The 23832-nt window shown below is 43.6% G+C and overlaps 1 protein-coding gene across 1 annotated transcript in view; it reads right to left on the bottom strand.

Annotated features, from left to right (window-relative positions):
- LOC119476038 (E3 ubiquitin-protein ligase RNF43) overlaps positions 1-23832 on the bottom strand; it is a 92808-nt gene that overhangs the window by 14511 nt on the left and 54465 nt on the right. The window contains exon 2 of the mRNA XM_037749214.1: positions 19188-19301. Within this exon, the coding sequence (XP_037605142.1) occupies positions 19188-19301 (114 nt within the window). The remainder of the gene's footprint in view (positions 1-19187; positions 19302-23832) is intronic.

The following is a 23832-nucleotide window of genomic DNA, read 5'->3' as shown; positions in this document are numbered from 1 at the left end:
GATGAAAATAAATACTGTCTTCTAATACTTGAACGAATTTGTGGACTGGAGGCATTACTTTTTAATTTTTTTTATTTCTAATAGCCTTGCACCTGTAAGTGATGTGGGTCATCACTAGTGTGTTGTCCAAAGGGACACATTCAACAGTGGAACTACAGTAAGTAGGTTGTCAAAGTAATATTATTACTTTTTCCCAGTTATGGATGGTGTAAAGAATTAACATTATAATGATTCATATTTACAGTAGGGCTGTCGATCGATTAAAATATTTAATCGCGATTTTTTATCTGTTCAAAATGTACCTTAAAGGGAGATTTGTCAAGTATTTAATACTCTTATCAACATGGGAGTGGGCAAATATACTGCTTTATGCAAATGTATGTATATATTTATTAATGAAAATCAATTAACACAAAATAATGACAAATATTGTCCAGAAACCCTCACAGGTACTGCATTTAGCATAAAACAATATGCTCAAATCATAACATGGCAAACTCAAGCCCAACAGGCAATTATTATTTTCATATTTTCATTATCATAAAGTGTGCATGTCTGTAAAGGGGAGACTCGTGGGTACCCATAGAAACCATTTTCATTCACATATCTGGAGGTCAGAGGTCAAGGGACCCCTTTGAAAATGGCCATGCCAGTTGTTCCTCGCCAAAATTAAGCATACGTTTGGAGCGTTATTTAGCCTCCTTTGAGACAAGCTAGTATGACATGGTTGGTACCGATGGATTATTTAGGTTTTGTAGTTTTCACTCTAGCTTTAAAACTAAAACCTAAAAAGTCACAAGTTGCGTTAATGCGTTAAAGAAATTAGTGCCGACAAAACAAATTTGCGTTATTATCGCATTAACTTTGACAGTCCTAATTATTAGACGGTTAATCTTTTAAGAACACACTCAACAACATATTAGATAAGAGGACAGGAAAGTTGGATTTCACCCAGCGACTACATTCCTTCTACTTTTATCTTCTTCTTTTCGTGGTACGCTTATAGAAATGTTGAAATAGTTTGGCAAATGACACCATAAATAACACAGCTTTGCTTTAAATATTGTTTACGTAGCTCGGAGGCTGTGTATTTAAGTCTAATTGTGTGTGAATAATTGCTGTATGTATGTATGTGTGTGTGTGTGTGCTACGTGATTGCCGGGTGCTCGCTACTGACTGAGCGGCAGTTGAGTTGGTTGGAGGAGGGAAGGGTGTGGCCCTGCTGGGTATCCATTACTCACAGGGGTACTTTGAAGTGGGGCCGCTGGAGGGGGGGGGGGGGGGGGGGGGGGGGGGGGGGGGGGGAGTAATTTATGAAGGAGGGGGGGTTAGGCGGGCATGTCAGGGCAGGTGAGAAGATTCTACGCTCTCAGGAAAAGTATTGAGCCTGAGGGGGTGGGCCCTGAATCACACACACACTCCTCCTCCTACTTATAAACTCCCATTCATCCCGGAACACACACACACACGCACACGCACACACAGAAACACTAAATCCAGAAGCTGGGCTTGGCCACCCTTCTCGTGCAGAGGAGAGAGACACTGGAAAAAAGTAATGAACCTGATCTGCCTGTCTGGAGGTAACAGAGGTCATTTAGAGAACTCACAGTATTGAAGCTCGGCCCGCCCTCCCTCCCTCCGTCTCTCCCTCTCTGCACTCCCCTTGTCTCTCGCCCCCTCTCGTTAGCAGGCCCCGGCTACGCCGTGACACACATTTGAAATGCAAAGCACAGGGTGACAGAGAAAGACCAATGTCATCTGATACGCTGTCGCCTGCTAAACACATCCTCCAAACATCAAAAGAGCCGCGCGGTGAGCGCCAGCAGCCCCGGGTGGGGGGGGGGGGGGGGGGGGGGGGAGAGGGACAGATGAGACTGATGTGGCTGCCAGTTACAGCCGTGATGATGGAGCCCAGAGGCGTGACTCGGTCGCACACACGCCACCATGTCACCTACCATTTCACTCCAACCCAGCCTGATGCCCGGGCACTGAGAGGGTTAAGCAAACAAGACTTTGAATGAAAGACTCGCTAACAACTGTAAGCTGTGCTGCTCCTTCAAGCTGCAGTTCAGCAAATATGATAAAAAATTATATTTATAAAACTGTCTCTATATCCTGACAGTAGTGCATGAGACAGATAATCTGTGGAAAAAAATCATGTGCCTCTGTGTCCTCCTAGTGCTCCCAACGGACTCTGCAAGATTTCAAAATGCCCGGAGGAAAACAACCAATCAGAGCCGAGGAGTCTCTGAGCAGCTGTCAAACACTCGTGAACTCCGATCAAACGGACAAACTAGGCAACGCTGATCAAATATGAATCTATATTATGTCACTGTAATGACTATTTCTCGCATAAAATATCATGAAACATCTTGTAGTGTACTGTTTAGCTGTAAAATGAGAAAGTTTGTGACCCGGCAGCCATGTTGAGATCAGTTGAGGAAATACCAAGCACCGCCCACCAGCCGGAGCTAATTTTTACATGAGGAATAGGCATGACAGTAACAGAATATTAATTTATATTTGATCAGCGCTGCTTGGTTTGACCATTTAATCGGAGTAGCGAGCAGCTGCCTCCGTTGAATGAACAGCCAATAGGAACGCTCTCTCTCTCCGAAATTACCTGTGATTGGTCAAAGTCTCCCGTCACAGGCTATATGTTTTTAAAGCCTGAAAACAGAGCCATGATGAGGTGCAGGAGTCTTATTACAATATGCTGAAAGGTTATTATGGAATTTTTGCCCAATGATGCCAAAAATATTCTGCCTACTGCCACATTAACCCAAAACACTGACTGACACGGAACGATCTCTATTAACAACGAAACCCATGTATGCATATGAGAACACTTCTAAAAATTAATTACAGTTGTAACTATCAAGATATGCTTTAATCACAGCAACACTTGACTGTAATAAGTGTAATTAAGTTAAGTACCTGAGTTACATGGCAAGAGATGTAAAGAGTTTGGTCTCTGGATGTACGGACTGTTCTGAGAAACACAAACATACCGAACCCAACCTCTGACGCCTTCTTCTCACCTCTCCAAACATCTAGAGGGCCTTTTTTTTTTCTAAAACCTCAGCTGTGAAAGTTGCCACATGAGAAACTGTCTGATCCCACAGAGGAGCCACTATCTCTTTATTTGTTTGTATTGCACTCAATTAAGAGATTCAGGTCGGAATAATCCTCCTTTGAGCAGAAAAAGACACCCTTTTTGTAGGCTCTGTGTCGGTATGTTGATACATTCCTATAGCAGTGATGGGACTACAGGAGGAGAGCAATTTCTCTCAGTTTGTGACATGGTGGAGGAGTTTTTCCTCTCACCGACGGGCGGCAACACCGAGACTCGGGGGAAGCCAATTAGAGGGCCTTTCCCGGCCTTTTAAGAGGCAGATAATGTTCTTGTTTTCATAAAGCATCCTGTTATTTAATCAGGCCTGTAAGTGAGAGCCTGACAACCCTCCTCCAGTGTAGAGCAGCCTCCCTCCTCTCCTCCCCTCCCATCATTCCTGCCCTGAGCCCTCCATCTCATTCAACAGCTCTTGTAAGCCTCCAGGAATTCATTCTTGGAACAGGCCGTGCAGTAAGCCGTGTCTTTCTGCAGAGCAAACACACACACAGCCAGCACAGTGACAATTGAACACACACGCTGTCTGTAAATGAGGTTGACACAAATAAAGCTAAAAAAAATGCCCCACTTTGTTAGATTTCACAAATACTGTGCGTTACGTTCTGACTGTAGATCGCAAATCACATTTCAGTTAAATCAATGTGACGTTTGTTTATGAAAAGAATATGTTTGACGTCTTATAGTAGCTATTTACAAGCAGTGAAGAAAAGTCAGATTTTATATCTACTGGTTCACACCTCAGGGCTTTTAATTCCCCAGTTAATAATAGAGGGATACGTTTTTATTTTATTAGTTCAAATGATTGATGCAACAACGGAAAAGCATGTCAATCATTTATTGGCAGTGGTGGAAGAAGTGTTCAGAGCCTTCACATAAAGGTTTTATTGAGAACATTTTGAGCTTTTAGCTACAGTAGGTGATGAATAAAGTTATGGCTTTTCCTGAAAAAACTATTATGATTGTGAATTAATCATCAATCATCAATCATGAACGTTTTGTTTATCTCTGTGGAAGACATCTGACGTTTGGTTCCCACTTCTAACAAGGCTTTTGAGCCAATAGTAAAACGACGTTGGCATCACGTGGTATCTCTGGGTCGTCAGTTAGTTTGGAAAAAACAGATAAATGTCTGAGATTGACGGCAAGTGTCTGGCAACGACTTGTTGTGATGTAAATGCAATGAAACGGGGGAGGGAGAATGAGACATCTAGTGCCTGAATGTTATCAATGTTATCAACATCACCTTTAAAGAGCGGGTCCATCTGCGTTCTGTTTCGTTTTTTCCGTTGCAAAAAGCAGCGACATATAGGTTATCAAAGTGAGCTAATCAATAAAGTTATGAATAAGCAGCACGAGCTGAGTCAAAGTTAACTGTGCTACGTTTGGAAATAACTGAAAGGGTTAGTTCAGATTTTTTGAAGTTGGGTTGTGTGTGGATATACTCCAGCGTTCTGCGAGGTAAAATTACTGCTTCTGTGAATGTAGTCTGGTGGCTTTGAAGCGAGCCATATAACAGATTGAACTGTCTACCTGCGTGCACTCTGCCCGTGCACTCACTGCACGTCACCGGAGTCTTCCACAAGCTGTTAGCTTGACAGCTCTGAGTACCAACAATAGCCATGTTTGTTGTTTCATTATGATAATTGTGGCTTTTGGGGAGGCCTGAAGGGACGGGCTGTCTAGATTTAGGGACTTTTGGAGTTACTGCTGCTAGCTGCTTTCATTGGAAAAGAGTTGGCAACACTGCGTTGGGTTTTTTGGTTGGATAATTCTAGCGTACTCTTGCTAGTTTCTCAAGATTACCGACCCTGGCTTTAAATGTAGTTACATTCCGCCACTGTTTATTGGATATTATTTTACCTTATACAATATATATATATATATATATATATATATATATATATATATAGATAGATAGATAGATAGATAGATAGATAGATTTCTACTACATTTTGGTAAAAGCTAAGAGTCTACGACCCTGCTAGTGGGTCTGTGAGGCTGTACTACAGCGCTGATTTGAGATGATAGATTAAAGGTTTGACATGATGATGGCGCTAGAGGAAAGTTCAGGAATCATTAAAGTAGCCGTGTTTTCATTCATGTTTTTTTACTCGCATTTTGAAGTATTGCATTAGAAAAAGCTGTATGGAAACAAAATTTGATAAAACTATATTTACTAAATTGCGGAAAAAAGTTTGAGGTTGTTTTTGGCTTTAGCGAAAAAGAGTTGACGTGCTAAATGGATTATGGAAACGTTTTTGCCAAATAAATTCTGACGTAGCGAACATTTAACTCACATGACTGATCAGCTGTTTACCGCTGTCGGCGTCTGTCTGGAATCTGTGAATGCTTGTCTTCGTCTCCAGACAGCATGAAACATGGCCAATACCAGCAGACATGAAAGAACAATTACAAATGTCCCAATTGAAACAAATTCCTGAAGACCTCTCTCCATTTTTCTCTCGTAGATGGTTAGATAGCCAAGCCGACTTGTTTTGTTCCTGGTTCGCTACCTCTTCTTCTTCTACTCTGTTTACAGGCGGATTACAGCCATGCGTAGCCGAGTTTATTCACTCCAAACCAGTTGATGGAAACGAAGATAATTGGCATTTTGCGACATTTCAAAAGTTTGCTTAAAATTCGCTTGACATTTTAATGGAAACCCAGCCAGAGGGGGATTTCACTCAAAACCACAATGTGAAACTCATGATGGTGCTAGAAAATAAAGTCATAGGATCACCAAAGATCATGAATGTCTCATGGCAATCCATCCAATAGTTGTTGAGATATTTCAGTCTGGACCAAAGTGGTGGACTGACCGACCACGACATCCTAAGAGCTACAGAGCTGGTGTAGCTAAAATGTTTACTCACCACCAAAAAGGGGTTAGTGGGTAAGTCTGTACAGCTCACACGTACAGGGTTTGACTTTCTGAATGGCATCTGGCCTCTAAAACAAAATTCTCATGGAATGTGGGTCAATATAAAAATAAAAAATCACATAATTTCGAATAGCCACGCCTGATAGCTGCTAGGCGTTTACCCCATGAAAATCAGAGTCTAAATAGTCTCATTGTATCCTGGTGAATTACATACTGTACAGCCTCACTGTTTGCCCTGTGAATCTGTTTTGTCAAACCCTTGTTAAAAGCCAAAGCAGGGGTAGGGGTGGGGTGGGGTGGGGGGGGCACTTGGCACTAACCGAGTCAGAGTTAAACAGGTTCATACCGCAGAGAAGAAACAAGAACTCTCTCCCTTCGCCTTCAGTGTCGGACTCACAAGACCTGTTTGCTCTAAACTCTGGGAGATGCTTGGTGCTCGCTCGCCTGGGGAAGTAGTTATTGGTAACACAAACCTGTCTACTTTCCACTTCACTTTCAGCTGCAGCGTGCCCTTGCCCAGGCCTGAGGCGAGCCAGAAAAAAAAAGAGAATGACGAAGATAGAAAGAAAGAAAGAAAGATAGAAGCAAGAAGACGGGGAGAAAGTGAGACAGTGAAGGGACCACGGGGAGATGTCTTCTTTTTTTTTTTATGGGAATGTTTCACTTAATCTCATAAAGGCGGCGTGAAAACCTCCATCTGTTTGCCGAGGCAGTTCAAAAGAGACTCCACATGCCTCCGCTTGCTGCTATATAAAAACAACATTCTAATGCAGATCTTAAAGAGGGCCAGCGGCTCAGCCTGCACAATGAGAACTGGGATGTGCCAGACGCACCGATGGAGGATGGGAGGGTGGAGAGAGAATTAGGTAGGGAGTGGGAGGAGGACTGGCGACGACAAAAAGGGTCAAATCAATGCAACAAATTTTCCTGTCAACAGTCCTGTTTGTGACCTGCCAGACCTGACCTTGAAGCACTAGACAGACAGGCCTGGAGGTGGTGTGGGTCGCCCTCTGGCCTCGCCCGCCACTCCTTCCAATCAACCCGTTCACCTCTCTGACTCTCTCCTGCTCTCTGCTCCCTTCTCCTCTCCCTCTTCATGTTTCACCGTGGGGGCTTTACCGGTCGCCTTTGTCATTAATAGAGGAATGTCCTGGCCGATAAACGACATCTCGTGTTTTATCGTGGCTCTTGAGGAGGGATTCAAAGGGACGGCACGTTCACATTCAGGGCCCCACTTTTCATGCAGTCTGTGAAGACGATTTAACCGACGGTTAAGCATCAGAGTCTGCGTGCTGACGAACCAACAACAGATTAGTTGCAAATATAAGATAATAAATGATTTCTTCCGCGAGGTCCGTGAAACTGCAGCGCGATGCGTCTGTAGCCAGGTTTTCTTGTCTTCCTGCACACCTCCAGGCCTCCTCTCCCCATAGTCGGGGCAAGACCAGGCCCGATCCCATCTGCAAAGCTATTTTGACAAGCCACCCCCCCCCTAAAAAACTCCAGGGTTCAAACTGCTGGGAGATCAAAGGACTAATACTGCAGTAATAATAAGTTGCTGCCCTATGAACGCCTCATTCATCGGGGAGAGGCAGTGATATAGTACAGTTGTAACTGGAGGGCCATTAAGCACTCATCATATGATTCTATTTGCCATTCCGTTGCGGAAAAACATCTTCAGCTCTGCAGGCAGAGTGAGAACGAAGAATGAACTCCACTACCAGCAATGCCAAAAATCTGCGCTGATAAGGAAGTGCACAAACATCTCGCTCCCTGTGACGAAACACTCTTCCTGCCCCTTCGCCGAGGCTGCAGCCACACACGCCATCGCCCCCACTATCCCCTCGCAGCCAGCTGAAGGTGTCTCCCAACCGTTTGGGATCGAGGCATTTTAATAACAGCAATTTGGCACAGAATGGTGTCATGTGGCCTCCGTCTGTCTCTGTGAGCATGACACGGCGTTCTATTTTTAGGGCCGGCATTCTTCTCCGATCGTCTGCGCCGACGACAGCCAGATGAAACCCTGACCGCCGCTCCCTCCCTTTGAAGTGACAAGTGAGAGATGTGCCGCCCTAATATGAACGCCTTGAGACGCAAACACTTAGCATTCTCCAATACCGGTAGCAGCTCTGCTGCGAGAGGGTGGCGTGCTCGCCCTCAGGGAGCAGATAAGTAGTATGTGTAGGTGCGCAGGTGTGTAGGTGCTCACATGTGCAGTGTTTATGCATGTTCATATATGTGTGTGTGTGCACAGTCACAAATGCATAATTGCATGTGAAAGAAGATATTCTTTCCTTTCCTCCTACAGGAGAGACATTATCTACGCCCTTAAATCATTACTGCCTTTAACCAAGTGTTTCCAACAGCTGAGATAATTCCATGTTTTCTGTGTAAATTAGCTCATTTCAAGGGTCGTTGTTTTGCGATAGTGCACTAAATCATTTTATGCTGGTTCAATTTAAAGCTGTTTCCCTGCTGTCTTAACAATGTGAGTTAACTGAACTTAATTTGAATCATTAAAGTCGTCCGTAAAACCAATTCTTTCTAATAGCCAGCAGAAGGCAACTCCTCTGGTTGCAAAAAGAAGTCTAATTGTATAGAAGTCTATGAGAAAAGTAGCCTACTTCTCACTTGATTTATTACCTCAGTAAACATTGTAAACCTGAGTTTATGGTCTTTCAAGTCTTCTTCAATATTATTGAGTAAATTATGGTCCAATTTAGAGTCAAATAGACCATAAAGCAGGGGATGCTTTAGGGCGTGGCTACCTTGTGATTGACAGGTCGCTAAGACGGCGTTGGGGGAGTTGTCCGTGTTTTCATCTTAGAACTTTAACTCTTTCGCAGTGTGTTTTCAGTTCAGGAAAGTTAATTGTAACATTTTGGTCACCTCCTAAAAATGTCTTATTCAGCGTTCGGTTGTACTTAACTCCACCCTCTTGTGTCACTTCTGGTTGCAAAAACCCAAGAAGGCCAAACTCGAGGCTTCAAAACAGCAGTGCACAAACCAAAGGGTGACGTCACAGTGACTACGTTCACTTCTTATATACAGTCTATGTATTAAACTCATCATTTGAAGTCAAAAGACTTCAAGTCATTTTTCTTTTGAATTAACTTGAAAGTAATAAAACATATATGTATATTAGTGACAAAAGATTTGTTGATTCCGCTAAATTCCTGGTTGATGCTTTACAGTGTAGTAAAGGATCTGCCTATTTTTCCACAGGAAATCTGTGTAACTAGTGGAAACAATGGGATTTACATAGGAAAAATAGGGCTCAAAACATTACCCGGAACTTGTTAAGAGGGACATATTTTGCAATCCACACATATACGCATGCAGGTGATATTCCAGCAGCTTCTATTTTGGAGAGGTACTTCCCATCGAGCGGCACTGCAGACATCTCACTGTTTGTGTATAAAAGTTTTGCGGTGATGCTGTCGACAAGCTCAGATTGGCCTGTAGAATCAGAGGAGGCTGTGTTCGCCCAGTAACTATGCAGAGCCAGGACAGAGCCCGGGTGTCACTGCGGTGAGGGGAGAGAAAGGGAAGAACAGAAAAGTGAGAAAGGGGGAGCAACAAGCTGCTAATCGCCAGTCGCTGGGGAAAAGAGAGCCAGCATCTGAAAACACCACCTCTCAAAGCAAACAACGCATCTTCCAGATTTTACGTATGTGTGGGGAGGTCAATGTTTAGCTTAGCAACGCTGGCAACGGCCGAGAAACCCGATTGAGGACAAGACATGTGGATGAGAGCCGCAGCCACAGCTGGGGCGTGTTGCGCTGAAAATACCCCGACAGATGCCGCGGGAGTAATGCACGCACCTTTAGGCCAGAGAATTTTCCACCTATTTAAGGTGACAGGATGAGTGGAGAGAGTGCAGTGGAGGAGCACACCCTCCACAAATCACTCACGCCTCGTCGGTGGGAGTGATGACAGCGCTGAACTGAGCCGAACGACAACAATGCTGCAGGTCAAGGTGACATCTGTTGAGCTGCGAACTGTAGGCCTGTGTTGTGATCCTGTAAACCTGAAGACCTGCGGCTCAAATGCTTCTGGTCGCCTGTAGGTTGAACTGTGATTGATTAGTAATAAACTAATATACTAATATACATTTGCAGCAGCGCTGGACCAGTTTTGTAATTGTAGGAATGTAGCGGCGAGATGCTCTAAAATATGACATGTGATGGATAGATGGAGTGTCAATGGCCTCCCATTGACATTAAGTTGATTTAACCTCTAATTCCTCTTCCGCATATCTTTGTGTAGATTCACCCCAAAGGTCAAATTTCTCGTAGAGCAGCCCAACCCCCTTTCCTACCACACAACGAGACGAGGAGACCTGAGATTTATCACACGATTCGACTGTTATCAGGCCATTAAATAGGCGTTATCAGTCGCTATAAACACCATAGATGTGGGTCATTAGGGGCCTACTACACCTACTACGTTGTAAAAGTGAAAGTGAAACATAAAAGCAACACGTTCTAACATGTTGTAAAACTGAATGAAACGTCATGTTTCGAACACAAACAAAAAGGCTTCTTTAGGTTTAGGAAAAAAAAGGTTTAGACAACAAAACTACAACTTCTTTAGGTTTAGGCAGTTTAGGCAACAAAACTACAACTTTTTCAGGTTTAGGCAACAAAAAAACATTTGCTTAAGTTTAGGGAAAAACATTGTGTTTTGGGTTAAAATAACTACGAACATAAACACAACTAATTGTAAACATTGTTGGTTTCACACGGGATGCAAACTCCGGTCTCCTGGGTGAAAGTCCTGTCTATACTACAGTGTCTGACTTCCGCCTCTGCTCCTGTTACAATTACTACTGTCGCTAGAGGTCGCTGTCGTCTTCTTTTAGTCCTTCTTTCTGTGATCTTCCATGTGGATAGATGATTTAACCTACTAGTGGGTGTAGCAGGCCCCGATTGACCCGCATCTATGGGGCTTATAGCGACTGATAACGCCTACATAATAGTCTAATCGGCTGGATTTATCCAACCACGCTGTCCTTTTCTACCCCACCTGCTGCACCTGAAATAGACCAATTCAACTCAATGCTTGTTTTCCAATTCCGTGCCTCACTAAGGTCACCAAAGCCACTGTTCCATAAACCACACATGACTGCGAAATGCAAAGCACACCACTTGTTTTTGAAGTGGTGACAAAAAGAGGAATGCACTTTCTCATTAAGGAGGGAAACCTGAAGTATTCCTCTCATTGTTGAGCCGCCCACAAAGCCAAGCTCTCCGTGAAAGGTCTCCCCCTGCGATAAAGGCTTGTTCCTATGCTTGCTAATCCCCCCCCCCCCTCCTTCCTGATTGTGCAGAGCTTGTGTTAAAAGTACACTGCCGTACAGTATTGCCCCACCCCCTGTCCACAGATTCCACCATGTCTGCGAATTCACACCGCAACCAGCTGGTGACCTCAAGTTTCCCTCCGATTAGTAGGGACTCAGGTGGTTAAGGGAGGCATCAACAATACAGAGTGGTATGAACACAGCAGCTATCTGTACCTAATGAGCAGAAAATCTTGCTGAAACTGTGTACAGGCCCTCCCAGACAAGCCGAGGTCAACAAGCAGCAACCCGAGGTTCATTTTAGCGGCTGGAACTTGAATGACATTCCTGTTGCTCGGGGCTCTTCCTTGTCCAAAATATTCTTTGTCTGAGTCCCACGGGAATGTGCTCTCCTGTTTGTGTGACGACAGCAGGAGACTTATCACCCTGTTTTCCTGTCCTTGGACTTCTAACCCAGCAGATACTTCACCAACATCCATGACAACTGACGGCTCATTTTCACTCTCAAACTTTGCTCCAGGTTGAGTTGACCCTCTGTTAGCCGACACTTTGGATGGTCATTTTGCTAGTCTTTAACAACAAGCCATGCACACACAACAGACTGTATATATAGAGATGGACGACATGACAGGTCCCAAGTGTCGAGAGAATTTTTGCATGTTTCTGCAGAACACGACCCCAAAAGTGAAGCCAAAACATCTCAATCGCCCCCTGGTGGCTGGCTGCAGTATAGGTCATAAAGCCGGCCCCTTCATGTTAGCGGATGGGACAAACTAAAAAGTCAAAGTACACCTCAAATACATGTTTCTGTCATTTTAGGTGGCTCTTATCACGCTGACGTGTATTCAAGTGTTCAGTTTTCTGATAAATTTGGTTTTAATTACTTATTTGATTCTATAAAAAGAGGTTGAGGCGTCATGATTGACGTGATGTAACTTTAACTTTCCATAACGAGTCTGTGTAATAGAACATGTGTCAATTTGATCATAAATGTAGTTATAGAGATATAATAGTTAGTTGTGTCTTTCTAGCCTAATAGCTACCGTGGTGCTAACGTAGCAGCTAGTTGGCTCACGCTAGTAAGCTGCAGCCGTGCTCGGCTCGTGATTGGCTCGGGCGGGTGTGTGGGCGGGACCTCGATATCGCGGCTCCAGCCCCCCCGATTGCAACTGCGCAGACTCTGGCTCCAAATGATGTCAAAATCTCAATATGGTAGCTCCTGTATCTGGGATATTTTGGCTTCAGTTTTGTACAGTGGGAGGAAGTGGAGACATGCGTGGACAAACGGATGCATACCACTATTACCAACTCTGTCACAACACCACTGGAACAAAGGAGACTGCAGCTGATGTTAACACTGCAGTATGCTTGGGGAGGGGGGGTTAATGATTCTGGTGGATAAGGGAACTGCCTGACAAAGGTGCCCATTGTTTGTCTTTATTAAAAACCCTGTGAGTGTGGCTTCCCTTTTAATATCTGCATCATCATGAAAGGATCAAAAGACTCTGGCTTGGGGAAATGCCCTCACAGTCACAACACCATCCGTTTCAAAATAAAAGACAGAATAAATAAGACAGGATAATCAGACTACAAATGACATCATGGGTACGGTAAGAGCCATAATGAGTGAAAAGAAGGCAGTCATTAGGCTGCTGGACTCTAAGTACTTCCTACTGAGTTATCTTCACATTGATAAGGCGAGCTAAGACAGCGGCTAACTTTAGCAACAGAGGAAATGGGAGGGAAAAGACTGTGTCGTCAGGGTCAAACAGAAGAACGCGGTTAGTCAGTCTTCTTCAGAGAGGAGGAATGACATATACGGAGCAAAAGGAGGAAATATCTGAAAAGGCAAAGAAGAGTCACTGAACAGTTAAAAGCAGGAGAAGTATTTGGAACAGTCACACCACTGCTGGATAGAAAGGTGAAAGATAAGCCCAAAGCTACTTCTACATCACTTTTGAAGCTGTTGCATTCAAGATGAAATGATCATCATATCTGACAAGAAGCAGAGGGAATATGATGGACCTTTTGCTCCGAGGACTGAAAAACAGATTTTGAAATGTCCCCACATATTTTCTTATGCAGTGATTTACAGTTTATATCATATTGAAACAGCAAGAATGCTGTGGTGTTTGTGTTTTGTATGCTTCAAAGGTTAAAAAGAATAATCTAAGGTGCATGCAGTGGTTTCAGAGGTGCACGGTTCTATTAGCAAAGAGTCCAGCTTTGACTAACAGAGAGAAACAGAAAGTCATCCCTTTGAAGACAACCGTGCAACTGTCTGGCACCCACGAGCAAATAATGAATTTTCTTGGGAGGGAAATCAAAGCGAAACCCAGAAGTCTGCTAACACTGATGCATTTCATACTAGCCAAAATGTCCATTGTGTACCTGCTGCTTTTTGCATTTACTCTCAAATATTCCCCCTTTTTTCCAGATGTTCCCCCTGTGTTCCTCCTGCTTCACTCGTCTCTGATGAACTGGAGACGTTGGACTCGGCTACTGAAGGAAAAGCAGCCAAAGGCAGCTGCCATTGCATTTCCAGCCCCTGGCTTTTGCTAAAAAACAGCAGGCAGGAATAGCCTGAGGTCAGTGTCACCCCCTACAGACCATCAGACACAAGGAGACAAAAACATTGTCATGAAGGCCGTGATTTATTCCTCCCTCGACGGGCTTCCCTTGTTTTCAACCACTTCCTGTCACTGGGACTTCTCTTCCTGGCCTCAAAGTTTAGGCCACACTAGAAGACAGATCTTTCATGACTTGTGCTGGAAAAAGTATATATATTATTATATATAATATATATTATTATCCATCCTTTAGTTCTTCATTCTATAGCCGCTAGTTGTTGCTTTTACATGTTCTGCTCTAATGCTGACAGCTGTTTCACTGGCTAACAAGGACATGTATATTGTATATATGGAGCCACAGAACTGACAAAAGGTATAAATATAAATCATATTATTAGTTAAATAATTCAAATGTAAAAAGTGTAAATATAAATATGCATCTTTGTACATTTCCTTTAACCTCCAATAAGTTTGGAAAAGAGAAAAGCTTTTTATTTTTGATTAAATAGGATTAATAAGGGGCGGCGCGGTGGTGCAGTGGTCAGCGCTGTCGCCTCATGGCTAGAGGGTCACAGGTTAAAACTTCTTGCGGCCCTTCTGTGTGGAGTTTGCATACTCTGTTACAAGTAAAATGAATGGCCCATTTCAGAATTATATATATAATTACAATGTTAAATACTTTATATATTGCTGGGTTGCTTAACCAATAATAATATATCATCATTTACTTCAAATTTGTATTAATAATCTAAATTTGCAAAGTAACTAGTAACTAAAGTAAACGTAGTGGAGTAAAAAGTACAATATTTAGAGAGTTTATGAGTAGTATAAAGAGAAGAGAAGAGAAGTATAAAGTAGCATAAAATGGAAACACTCAAGTACTAGTACTGCATACAGTATATGCACACTCAGTTGCCAGTTTATTAGGTACACCTAGCTAAAAATAAGTTTTTGGAGAACCTGGTCTTATTCTGAGGAACATCATCACACCTTTAGTGTGATAGATTAGATGATGGATGCTAGCAACAATGACTGACTGTGTTTTTGGATCTGCCTCTTCATAACGTGGCTACCTTTCTACTGGCTGGGGAAAAATTTGGGGAAGGCACACACACACACACACACACACACACACACACACACACACACACACACACACACACACACACACACACACACACACACACACGGAAACCCTAGTTAAAGAAAACAGGATTACTGCACAATCAGGCCAAAACCCTTTTCATCTGAGAGGAGCAGAATCAATAAGCGAGGCTTTCTATGAGAGTCAACAAGTTCAGACACGGAGCCCAACACTCGATCGCTGTAAAACCGTGGATTCTTACTGATGGCGTTTCACGGAGTGGGAGAAAGTCAGCTTGGTATCTCAAAGAGCACAGATTACAGCATTTATTCAGAGCAAAGTAAGCCTTGTGTGTGGAGTTCAGAGTAGCCCTCCTGACACCGCCGCTGCGATGCCCTTTCTCGTTGAGTCATGTGACACCGTGACTTAGCTTGAGAACCTTTCCAGGGCTCCAGTGTGTAAACAGAAAAGTCAGGCTGGCTATAGTGGAAAGCAGACGGCTCACTTCTAGCACAACATGCTGGCAGAGGAAGAACGTGGCCTCTGCTTGTGTTGTGTTGTGTAATGATGCAAAACCACTGGAGCGGTGGAGGGTTTGCATAGAGACAGAGAGAGAGCTGTCGGTAGGAAATATAACGGCACAAAGAGTAGGATACTTCTGACTTTAGATTCTTCTAGTTCAGATTTTTTAAAGTTGACTTTTCAAATGTGTGTAAATAAAACACGTCACCCATTGGTTTGTGGACTGCCGTTTTTAAGCCTCGAGTTCGGGATTTTGGCCATCGCTATCTTATTTTTTTGCAACCAGAAGTGACCCGAGAGGGTGGAGCTAAGTACGACTGAACGCGGAATAAGACATTTTTACGGGAGCACAGCATTACAATTAACTTTCATTTGACTCTAAATGGGACCATAATTTACTAAATGAACATCATGTTGTATTGAAGAAGACCTGAAACTAGTGATTGAGACCATAAACTCATGTTTACAATGTTTACTGAGGTAATAAATCAAATGAGAAGTAGGCTCATTTTCTCATAGACTTCTATACAATCAGACTTCTTTTTGCAACCAGAGGAGTCGCCCCCTGCTGGCTGTTAGAAAGAATGCAAGTTTAAGGCACTTCAGCATTGGCTTCACTTCTCAGACCCAGAGGTTGCCGCCTTGCTCTGAGCAGCGAGACCCCGGTTCGATGTTTTCTGCCTGTCATTCCCATACTCTCTTTCCCCACATTTCCTGTTTCTGTCAAATAAAGACACAAAATGCCCCAAAATAATGTTAAAAAATAAGACATGGTGTTTCATTAGCCAATCACAATCAATTACCATGCATTCTTTTAGATACAAATATAAAATGTTCTAAATATAATGAGATAAAATCACTATAGTTTATGTTGTTTAATCTAATTTCCTAGAGTTTTATAATAATATTTCTTTGGGGAATTCTAGGGCGGCTGTGGCTCAGAGGGTAGAGCAGGTCGGTGGTTCCCTGGCTGCTCCGGGTCATATGCCGATGTGTCCTTGAGCAAGACATTTAACCCCAAATTGCTCCCGAAGGCATAGCCATCAGTGTGTGAATGAGTATTTAGATTAAATCCTGATGGGCAAAGTTGGCACCTTAGCAGCCTCTGCCATCAGTGTATGAATGTGTGTGTGAATGGGTGAATGCTGACATGTAGTGTAAAGCGCTTTGAGTGGTAGAAAGACTAGAAAAGCGCTATATAAATGCAAGTCAATTTACCATTTACTTGTGTGTAATGAACAATATCCTTCTAAGATTTACAGTATTATAGGATTCATTTCTCTCTCTGAGCATCACGGAGAGACTGATTCACACTTTTACAACAAGCAGGTTTGACTATTGTTAGTATTCTGCTGCGAGTGACCAAAAAGAGGAGAGCACACATTCGGCCTATTTTTAAGTCTTTACACTGGTTACCTGTTAGTTTTCGTATTGACTTTAACATTCTTTTATTAGTTTATAAGGCACTGCACGGCCACGCACCAGACTACCTCTCAGAAATGCTTTTGGTTTATGAACCGGGAAGGTTCTTCTCTTTTAGTTGTTCCACAGAGCAGAACAAAAAGATTTGGCGATGCTGCTTTCAGCCATCACGCTCCAAGCCGCAGGAACAGCCTTCCAGAGAAGAGCTGAAAATATTGATATTTTTAAACATAAACTAAAAACCCATCTATTTAGACTGGCTTTCATGTTGTGTTTTACTATTTGAGTGGTTTTATTATTCATAGTATTTTATATTCTATTTTGTTTCGTCAACATTTTACTACTTTGAGTTGCTGTTTATTATGACATCGGTAAATCGCTTGTAAAGCACTTTGAAGTGCATTTGATTTGTTTGCTACATAAATAAAGTTTGATTGATTGATTCAACTCCACTGGGGCAGCAGTGCTTCTACGTAAGAAAAACTGCTCATTTCATACATTATGTGAATGTGGGTGAGAGGTGGCCAGCAGCGCAGAATGTACCAGGAGAGGGCGATGGTTAAATGCACAACTTCTTATTTAGCGTCTGGTTTCCTTTTAATTGGGAGGATGTCCTGCACTCTCAAAATAAGGTTTTCAAGTGCAGCGTTGACATCCTAAGAGATAAACTTGAACTTTTAGTTCAGAGATGCTGTGAGATCCATTCGGTGAAACAAAGAGCTTTAGAGACAGATCGCTGCAAATCAGCAAAGAAATCTCCCTTGATCACGATGTCGCTGAGGATAAGAACCTCGGAAAACCAAAATAAAAACAAAGGACAACAATGAAACCTTATCCTTCAAGGTTTTCAGCCTCACTTTGTTTGGTTTACAGTCTATTCTGAGTGTGTGTGGTGCAACACGAGCCCTCTGTGGCCGTCGAGGTATCTATAGATCAGCGGGGCGGGTTGCAGTCAGACTAAACTGTAAACAAGTCCCATCCAGAGAGACCACGGCTGACCCGGCACCGCACATCCCAAACCGTCTGATTCATCCTCCTCAAAAGGCCAAACTCCTCAACAGCTGCATGATGAATCCCCAATAAATCCACCACGACCAAAAAGCTTTGAATCTCTCGCCGAGGAAGCGAGGATGCAGGTGGCTGGAGCGGAGTTTATTGCAACACATACTTTCCAGACGACCAAAACAACAAGAGAGACCCCCCCCCACCTCTCCTCCCCTCCTCTTCCCTCTCCTCCTTCACGTCTCCTGATTTCAAAGGCGATCTGCAGGGAGGGAGAAAAGCACTCGGAAGCAACAGCCTTTTGTTCAAGGGTACTTCTGCATGAGGGAGAGACCGTGTTTTGTTTACGGGGCAACATAGTGTTGCCATTACGGCTTTAATCAAAACTGTTTTCTGGAGTCAGCCTTGAGTGACACCCCTCTACACCCACCCCCACCCCTCCACCCTCTGGCCCGCTTGGTCTGGTTCCCACTGACGGAGCAACAGGAGGAGGAAGAAAGGAGCGGGGAAGTGTGGGAATGTTTCTACATCGTCGCCATGGCGGGCAGCTCCTAAACATGGCTTTAAATTAGGGGAAAAGAAAACACAGGCTAAAAAAAGGGCAGTCGCCTAACTATACTCCTGCCTGCTAATTTGTCACCACTTGAAAAACGGGGAAAAAATAGCAACAGTTTTAAATCACACTACTTTAAAGTCAGGATGTGCCAGTCAGTGTGTGTATGGCAGAATGCTTAAACACAAGGGAAGATTTAGGTCAACTCTGTTGCAGTTGCACATACATCTAAAAGCATTGTGGGTGGAATCTATGGAGCTCTGGCTGCGTTCATATTAGAGGGAAGCAGAAATGGAGAACGCCGAGTGTCTGGTTCTGGCTGGCTGGCCGGCCGGCTGGCTGGGATCGGACCAGTGACAGCTGGGGCTTGAAAGCCTCACATCCAAAGCCAGGGCTCACTGCCACTTGCTACATAGCAGCGCTGAGCTAAGCCCACCCCCTCCTGTCCAAGCCCTCACTCTGAAAGATCACTGTCCTGAACAAAACATTACGCTCCTGCCAAATAATTCCCTCTAAAACCATCTTCTCTTTAAAGTCCAAATCCAAGAGCGGAAGGGGTTCTTGGAGAGAAGACACGGTGGCAAGATGGTTTATCTGTCTGCTGCCATGTCTGAGAGGGGACGGGGTCACAGAGAGGGGAGTTTCTCAGAGCGTTCAACGAGGAAAAATGCATGAGGCATTTTGGAGGGTGTGTGTGTGTGAGTGTGTGTGTGTGTACCTTATCGAGCAGCGGCAGACAGCGGGGTACCCTGTGCTCCAGTTTGACGATGGTGATGAAGTCGCTCTCTTGTCGTTCATCCTCGCTCGTGTTGCAGAGAGACAGAGGGTGATACTGCAAAAAGAAAAAGAGAGAGAAAGAGGTTATTATCTCATACGAAGAAAGGAATATAATCACTTCTGAAAATGTGAAATTTAAAGCATCGCAGATGTCTCTGGTGGGATCATTGTTCCGGTTGAGAGGAATACATTGTTTTGCAACACTGTCTGCACTGGAGTTTTATGTGTGCAGCCGCTCATGAGAAGTGCAAGAAGCATGAACGCCCAGGTACACAAAGATCACATCTGCAGCTCCCGAGATGCCTATTAAAGAGGACCTATTATGTTTTTTCCCTTTCCTTTAGTGTGTTATATAGTTTTTTTGTGTATGTAAAAGGTCTGCAAAGTTACAAAGCCCAAAGTCCACGCCAAAGGGAGTTCCTCTCCCCCACCGAAACACTGCTGCTAAACTGCCTGAAACGCCACGCTTGAAGTCCTGCCTTTTCTTCTGTAACGTGGTGATGTCACCAAGTAACGCATTTGCAAAATACCTGCCTAGCAGCTAGTCTGGCACGCCCTCAAACAAAGCTAGGTAGAGCGGAGCTGGAGCGGAGTCCGAAGAGTTTGGTTCGGTTGACCAATCAAAACAGAGTGGGCCGGCTGACCAATCAGAGCCGGCAGGGCTCAAACAGAGCGTTTCAGACAGAGGGTGAAAAGAGGTGCTGCAGCACAGCCGGTATGAGAAAAATAAAGCGTTTTCTGAACATTAAAGCATGTAAACATGTTCTAGTAGAAACCCAACGTACAAGTATGCACCTGAAAATAAACATGATAGGTCCTCTTTAAGTCTTTCAAACTAACCATACAGATCACCTTGTTGTTCTCTGATGATGCAAATTAGTCTCAAAATCTACAATAATAACTTGTAATATTTGTCGTATCCTAAAAATACTGACACATTTCAGGGGATATGATTTCTTTTGAAATGATTACAGACAAAATCAACAGGCCGCACTGATGGATCCTAAAGTCCCTAAAGAGCCAGTACAGAATGAAAAGTACGGCTTGTTATTTTTAACACACATATGGAGAATAACTTAACAATTTAATATTAAATAGGGATAGTTTTGGTGTTTTGAAGTGGGGTTGTATGAGGTACTTATCCATAGTCCGTGTATTACCTACAGTAGATGACGGTTGGCACGACTCCAGTTTGGAGAAGCAGACATATAAGCTCACATACCAGCGACAAAAACAAGACATATGCCGATAGATGAGAAAAACGTTGATTAGCAGAGGGTGCTGGAATCATCTGAAATATGTGACATACTTGAATGTACTTTGGTGGAAACTTGCTCATCTTTACAGCACTATTACTGAGCATCATCAGGTGTAGTTAAGAGTAATGATATCTGTCCTCTGATGACGGGAGGCAGAGGTGGAGGTGGGGAAAGAAAATACAGCTGTAAACCAGTAAGACAAATAACACTATGCACTATACTATACTAACACTAACCACTGAATTCATACAGTATATGCAATATATCTATCCAAATATACCAAACACATGTAAGCTACAGTATGTGACCTTAAGGATATCAAAGATTGGACTAAAACCAAGAATAAGAAAAAGTAATTTTCGTGACAGTTCCACTTAATAGAAGCTCTTATGTGTTAAATGAAGCCGTTTCCTCTCTAAATCGTCCACAGTTGATATCAAGAGGAAAAACTTTGGCACCCTGCAAAATCAATTTACATGGATGGTGATGTTCACTCCCACCCAAAGCCTTGAGGACTGAAAGAAGGAGAGACAGTCTTTGCTCGGAACATTTGATCCCCTCTGAAAGGGAGGAAATTCGTAGCTGCTGAAAGGCTGCATTTAAGAGCTCAAGGGATAGCAGAAGTGTTTGCAAGTCACAGACATGCTGTCACGGGTACGAGGGATTGCACGGCAGTCCGAAAGGGAGTGAACCGCTCCCAAAAACATCCCTGTGCATCATCTAACTTCCTCACATGACATCAACGAGGGCACCGACGCAGCGTGGCGCTCCTCCATCGGTCCCTGTCCCCGCTCGCAGATCGCCCCTGCAGTGCCCGAATCCCCACGCTCACCCACACCCCAGCAGAGCGGTCCCACCCTGCCCTGCCCTGGATAGGCCCGACCCGGCCTGGTTCTGCCCCGGTGGGCCTCTTCATGTGGCTGCGGGCTGAGGTCATGGGGCTCCCCCTCATCTCACCCAGCGGAAATCCCTAAATTAAAAAGACCCATGGGTGACATCAACAGCTGGCACCCCGGTCAGGGGAATTGACGTAATGTGCTGCAAAGGGCTGGTGTATGTCTGTCATAAGGAGAGAGAGAGAGAGAGAGGAGAGGAGACAGAAAGCAGACGTGGGGGAGCGGCGGGGTGGGGCACGGAGGTAGAAGAAGGTCGGAGGGAAACACCTGGTGTACGGCGATGGGACAGTGCAGTGGACTCACTTACCACAAATAATTAAAATGATATCTACTATGAGTGTTAATGATGAAAGTAGTTGGGAAACCAGCCAGCCAAATACCTACTGCTCAAATACCATATGAGGAATGTATTAATGACACTACAGACCAGTGGTTATTAACCAGAGGAGTTGTACTGCATGGGGGAGTTCTGCAATTGGGGGTTTATGAAAAGGTTATGGTGTAGCTCAGCTAATTTGAAAAAACATAAATTATGATTGGATTAAAGAAATGTATCCACATATTCATGTTTACAAATATGTGAATTACAAATTGGTATGATTGTGATCTTTGGTAAATTTACTATCACAACTAGGGATGCACCGATTAGATTGTCGCTTCCTTGATTACAATCGCTCTATCAGCAAATAAGATGACATTCAGCGATGGAAGCGGCCGATGTTTATCTGTGGTGTTGCATCAATTTTGCACTGGCTAAATGTGTTTATGGTTTGATTTAAAAAAAAAAAAAAAAAGAATATTTTTCAGGTGAAAGAAGGTTATATTAGAGGTGGTTTCATACATGTTTGTATGATGGAATTTTTGCTCATTCAAAGACATTGTAATGAAATGCTGAATGACTTTAGAACAGCTCAGTTATTTTCTTTATAATGAAGAGGGCTTTATTTCCCTGTCACAAAAGGAATGTAACACACTGTTCCTTTAAAGCCATACACTATGGCTGAGAGTGCAAGGAAACTAGCTAGCAAGCGAGCAGATATAAGTAAAAATAGTTAGCTCAAGTGGAAGTAGTATGAATGAACTAAATATTAACAATTCAGTTGTATGAAAAAAAAGAGGTGTTACTTAACATCCACTTTCAAATCCATTGAAATGAACACATTTGGAACATGAGGGATGGTGTCACTGAAGGGGTTCTTGAGCTCATCTGATAGGGATGCGAGGCAAGCCCCCAGGAAGAGTTGTATCCGTGCTGCCGTTGATGAGACCGAGCGGCTGGGAGGCGGAGTTAAAGGAAACGCTTGTGCGCTTGCTCTATGGGCCCATAAATACGGAAGATCCAAGTAATTTTATCAATCGGCATTCGAGCCATTTTGGCTTGACTGAAGCAACTTTCATGGGAATGAAAGGGAGCCAGCCTCCAACGCTGTATACAGTTTTCTCTATACTGTACATCCATGATGTGAGGGTAGGTCAGGAAAAAAAAGGTTGGGAACCACCACTGCTATAGAGTATTGAAGACAGGGTGATAAGTACTCAAAGACACGAAAACAACCCAGAAACAAATCCAAAACGCCTCTCTCTACTTAGGGGAATTCGTAAACCAGAGTTCTCCCTGCGTTGAATAGAGACCTAAGGCAAGGCACGGGCCAGCGCATGTCACTTAAAACTCTCGTTGGCTATAAGCAATCGTGACAATTAAAAGGAAAGATCAGGGCGTGTGAGCCCGACCGACTACCAGAAGGAGAGTACAAAAACCAGAAAGTTAGGGTGGGGCAACAATCCTCTGCAGTTAGGGTTTATTAAGAAACCTGGCAGGGCGTAAGACTGAGGGGTCATGTCTAGAAGGTCACCTACAAGTTGCGAAACCCTGGCGAGATGGTTAATGTCAGGCGTTGCCCCTGAATGGTTATGGTTAGGATAGGTCGTCGGCAGCGAGTCCAACAAGTCTTCTCACATTTTCACAACTTGTGGGTTACCTTCTAGACACGACCCTAGTTGGGGTTGAAGGTGAATTAGGAAATGAATAATCTCGACTGAAGATTCTGCCCTGCATGATGTTTTCAGACCTTCGCATGTGGCCCGAATGGAAGCCCCCGTTAAGGAAGCCAGGCAGCTATACAGCAGGAACCCCTGGCCTGCCTGGCCTGCATGCTGCCCTGCCAGCTGCCTCTACCAGTCCACATTTACTAGGCCCTAATTAGAGGCCTGCAGTTGAACTTGGCCCTTAACAAAGAAAAAGAAAGGAATACAAAAAATATCCTTTAATGACACTACTTCACTGATGCCATGCTCTCTTTTTACTATAGGTTTGCGGGAAATGTTGCACAAGAGCTACATTCAGAAAAAAGAAACACTGTGAAATTACAACACTTATTTTTGAATCTTTGTCATGTTATGATCTTGTTCTGCTATTAAACATGTTGATACA

This window comes from Sebastes umbrosus, chromosome 17 (assembly GCF_015220745.1).
Source record: "Sebastes umbrosus isolate fSebUmb1 chromosome 17, fSebUmb1.pri, whole genome shotgun sequence".
NCBI classification, from domain to species: Eukaryota; Metazoa; Chordata; class Actinopteri; order Perciformes; family Sebastidae; genus Sebastes; species Sebastes umbrosus.
The sequence above is the reverse complement of the archived record's forward strand: the minus strand, read 5'-3'. Positions and strand labels throughout refer to the sequence as shown.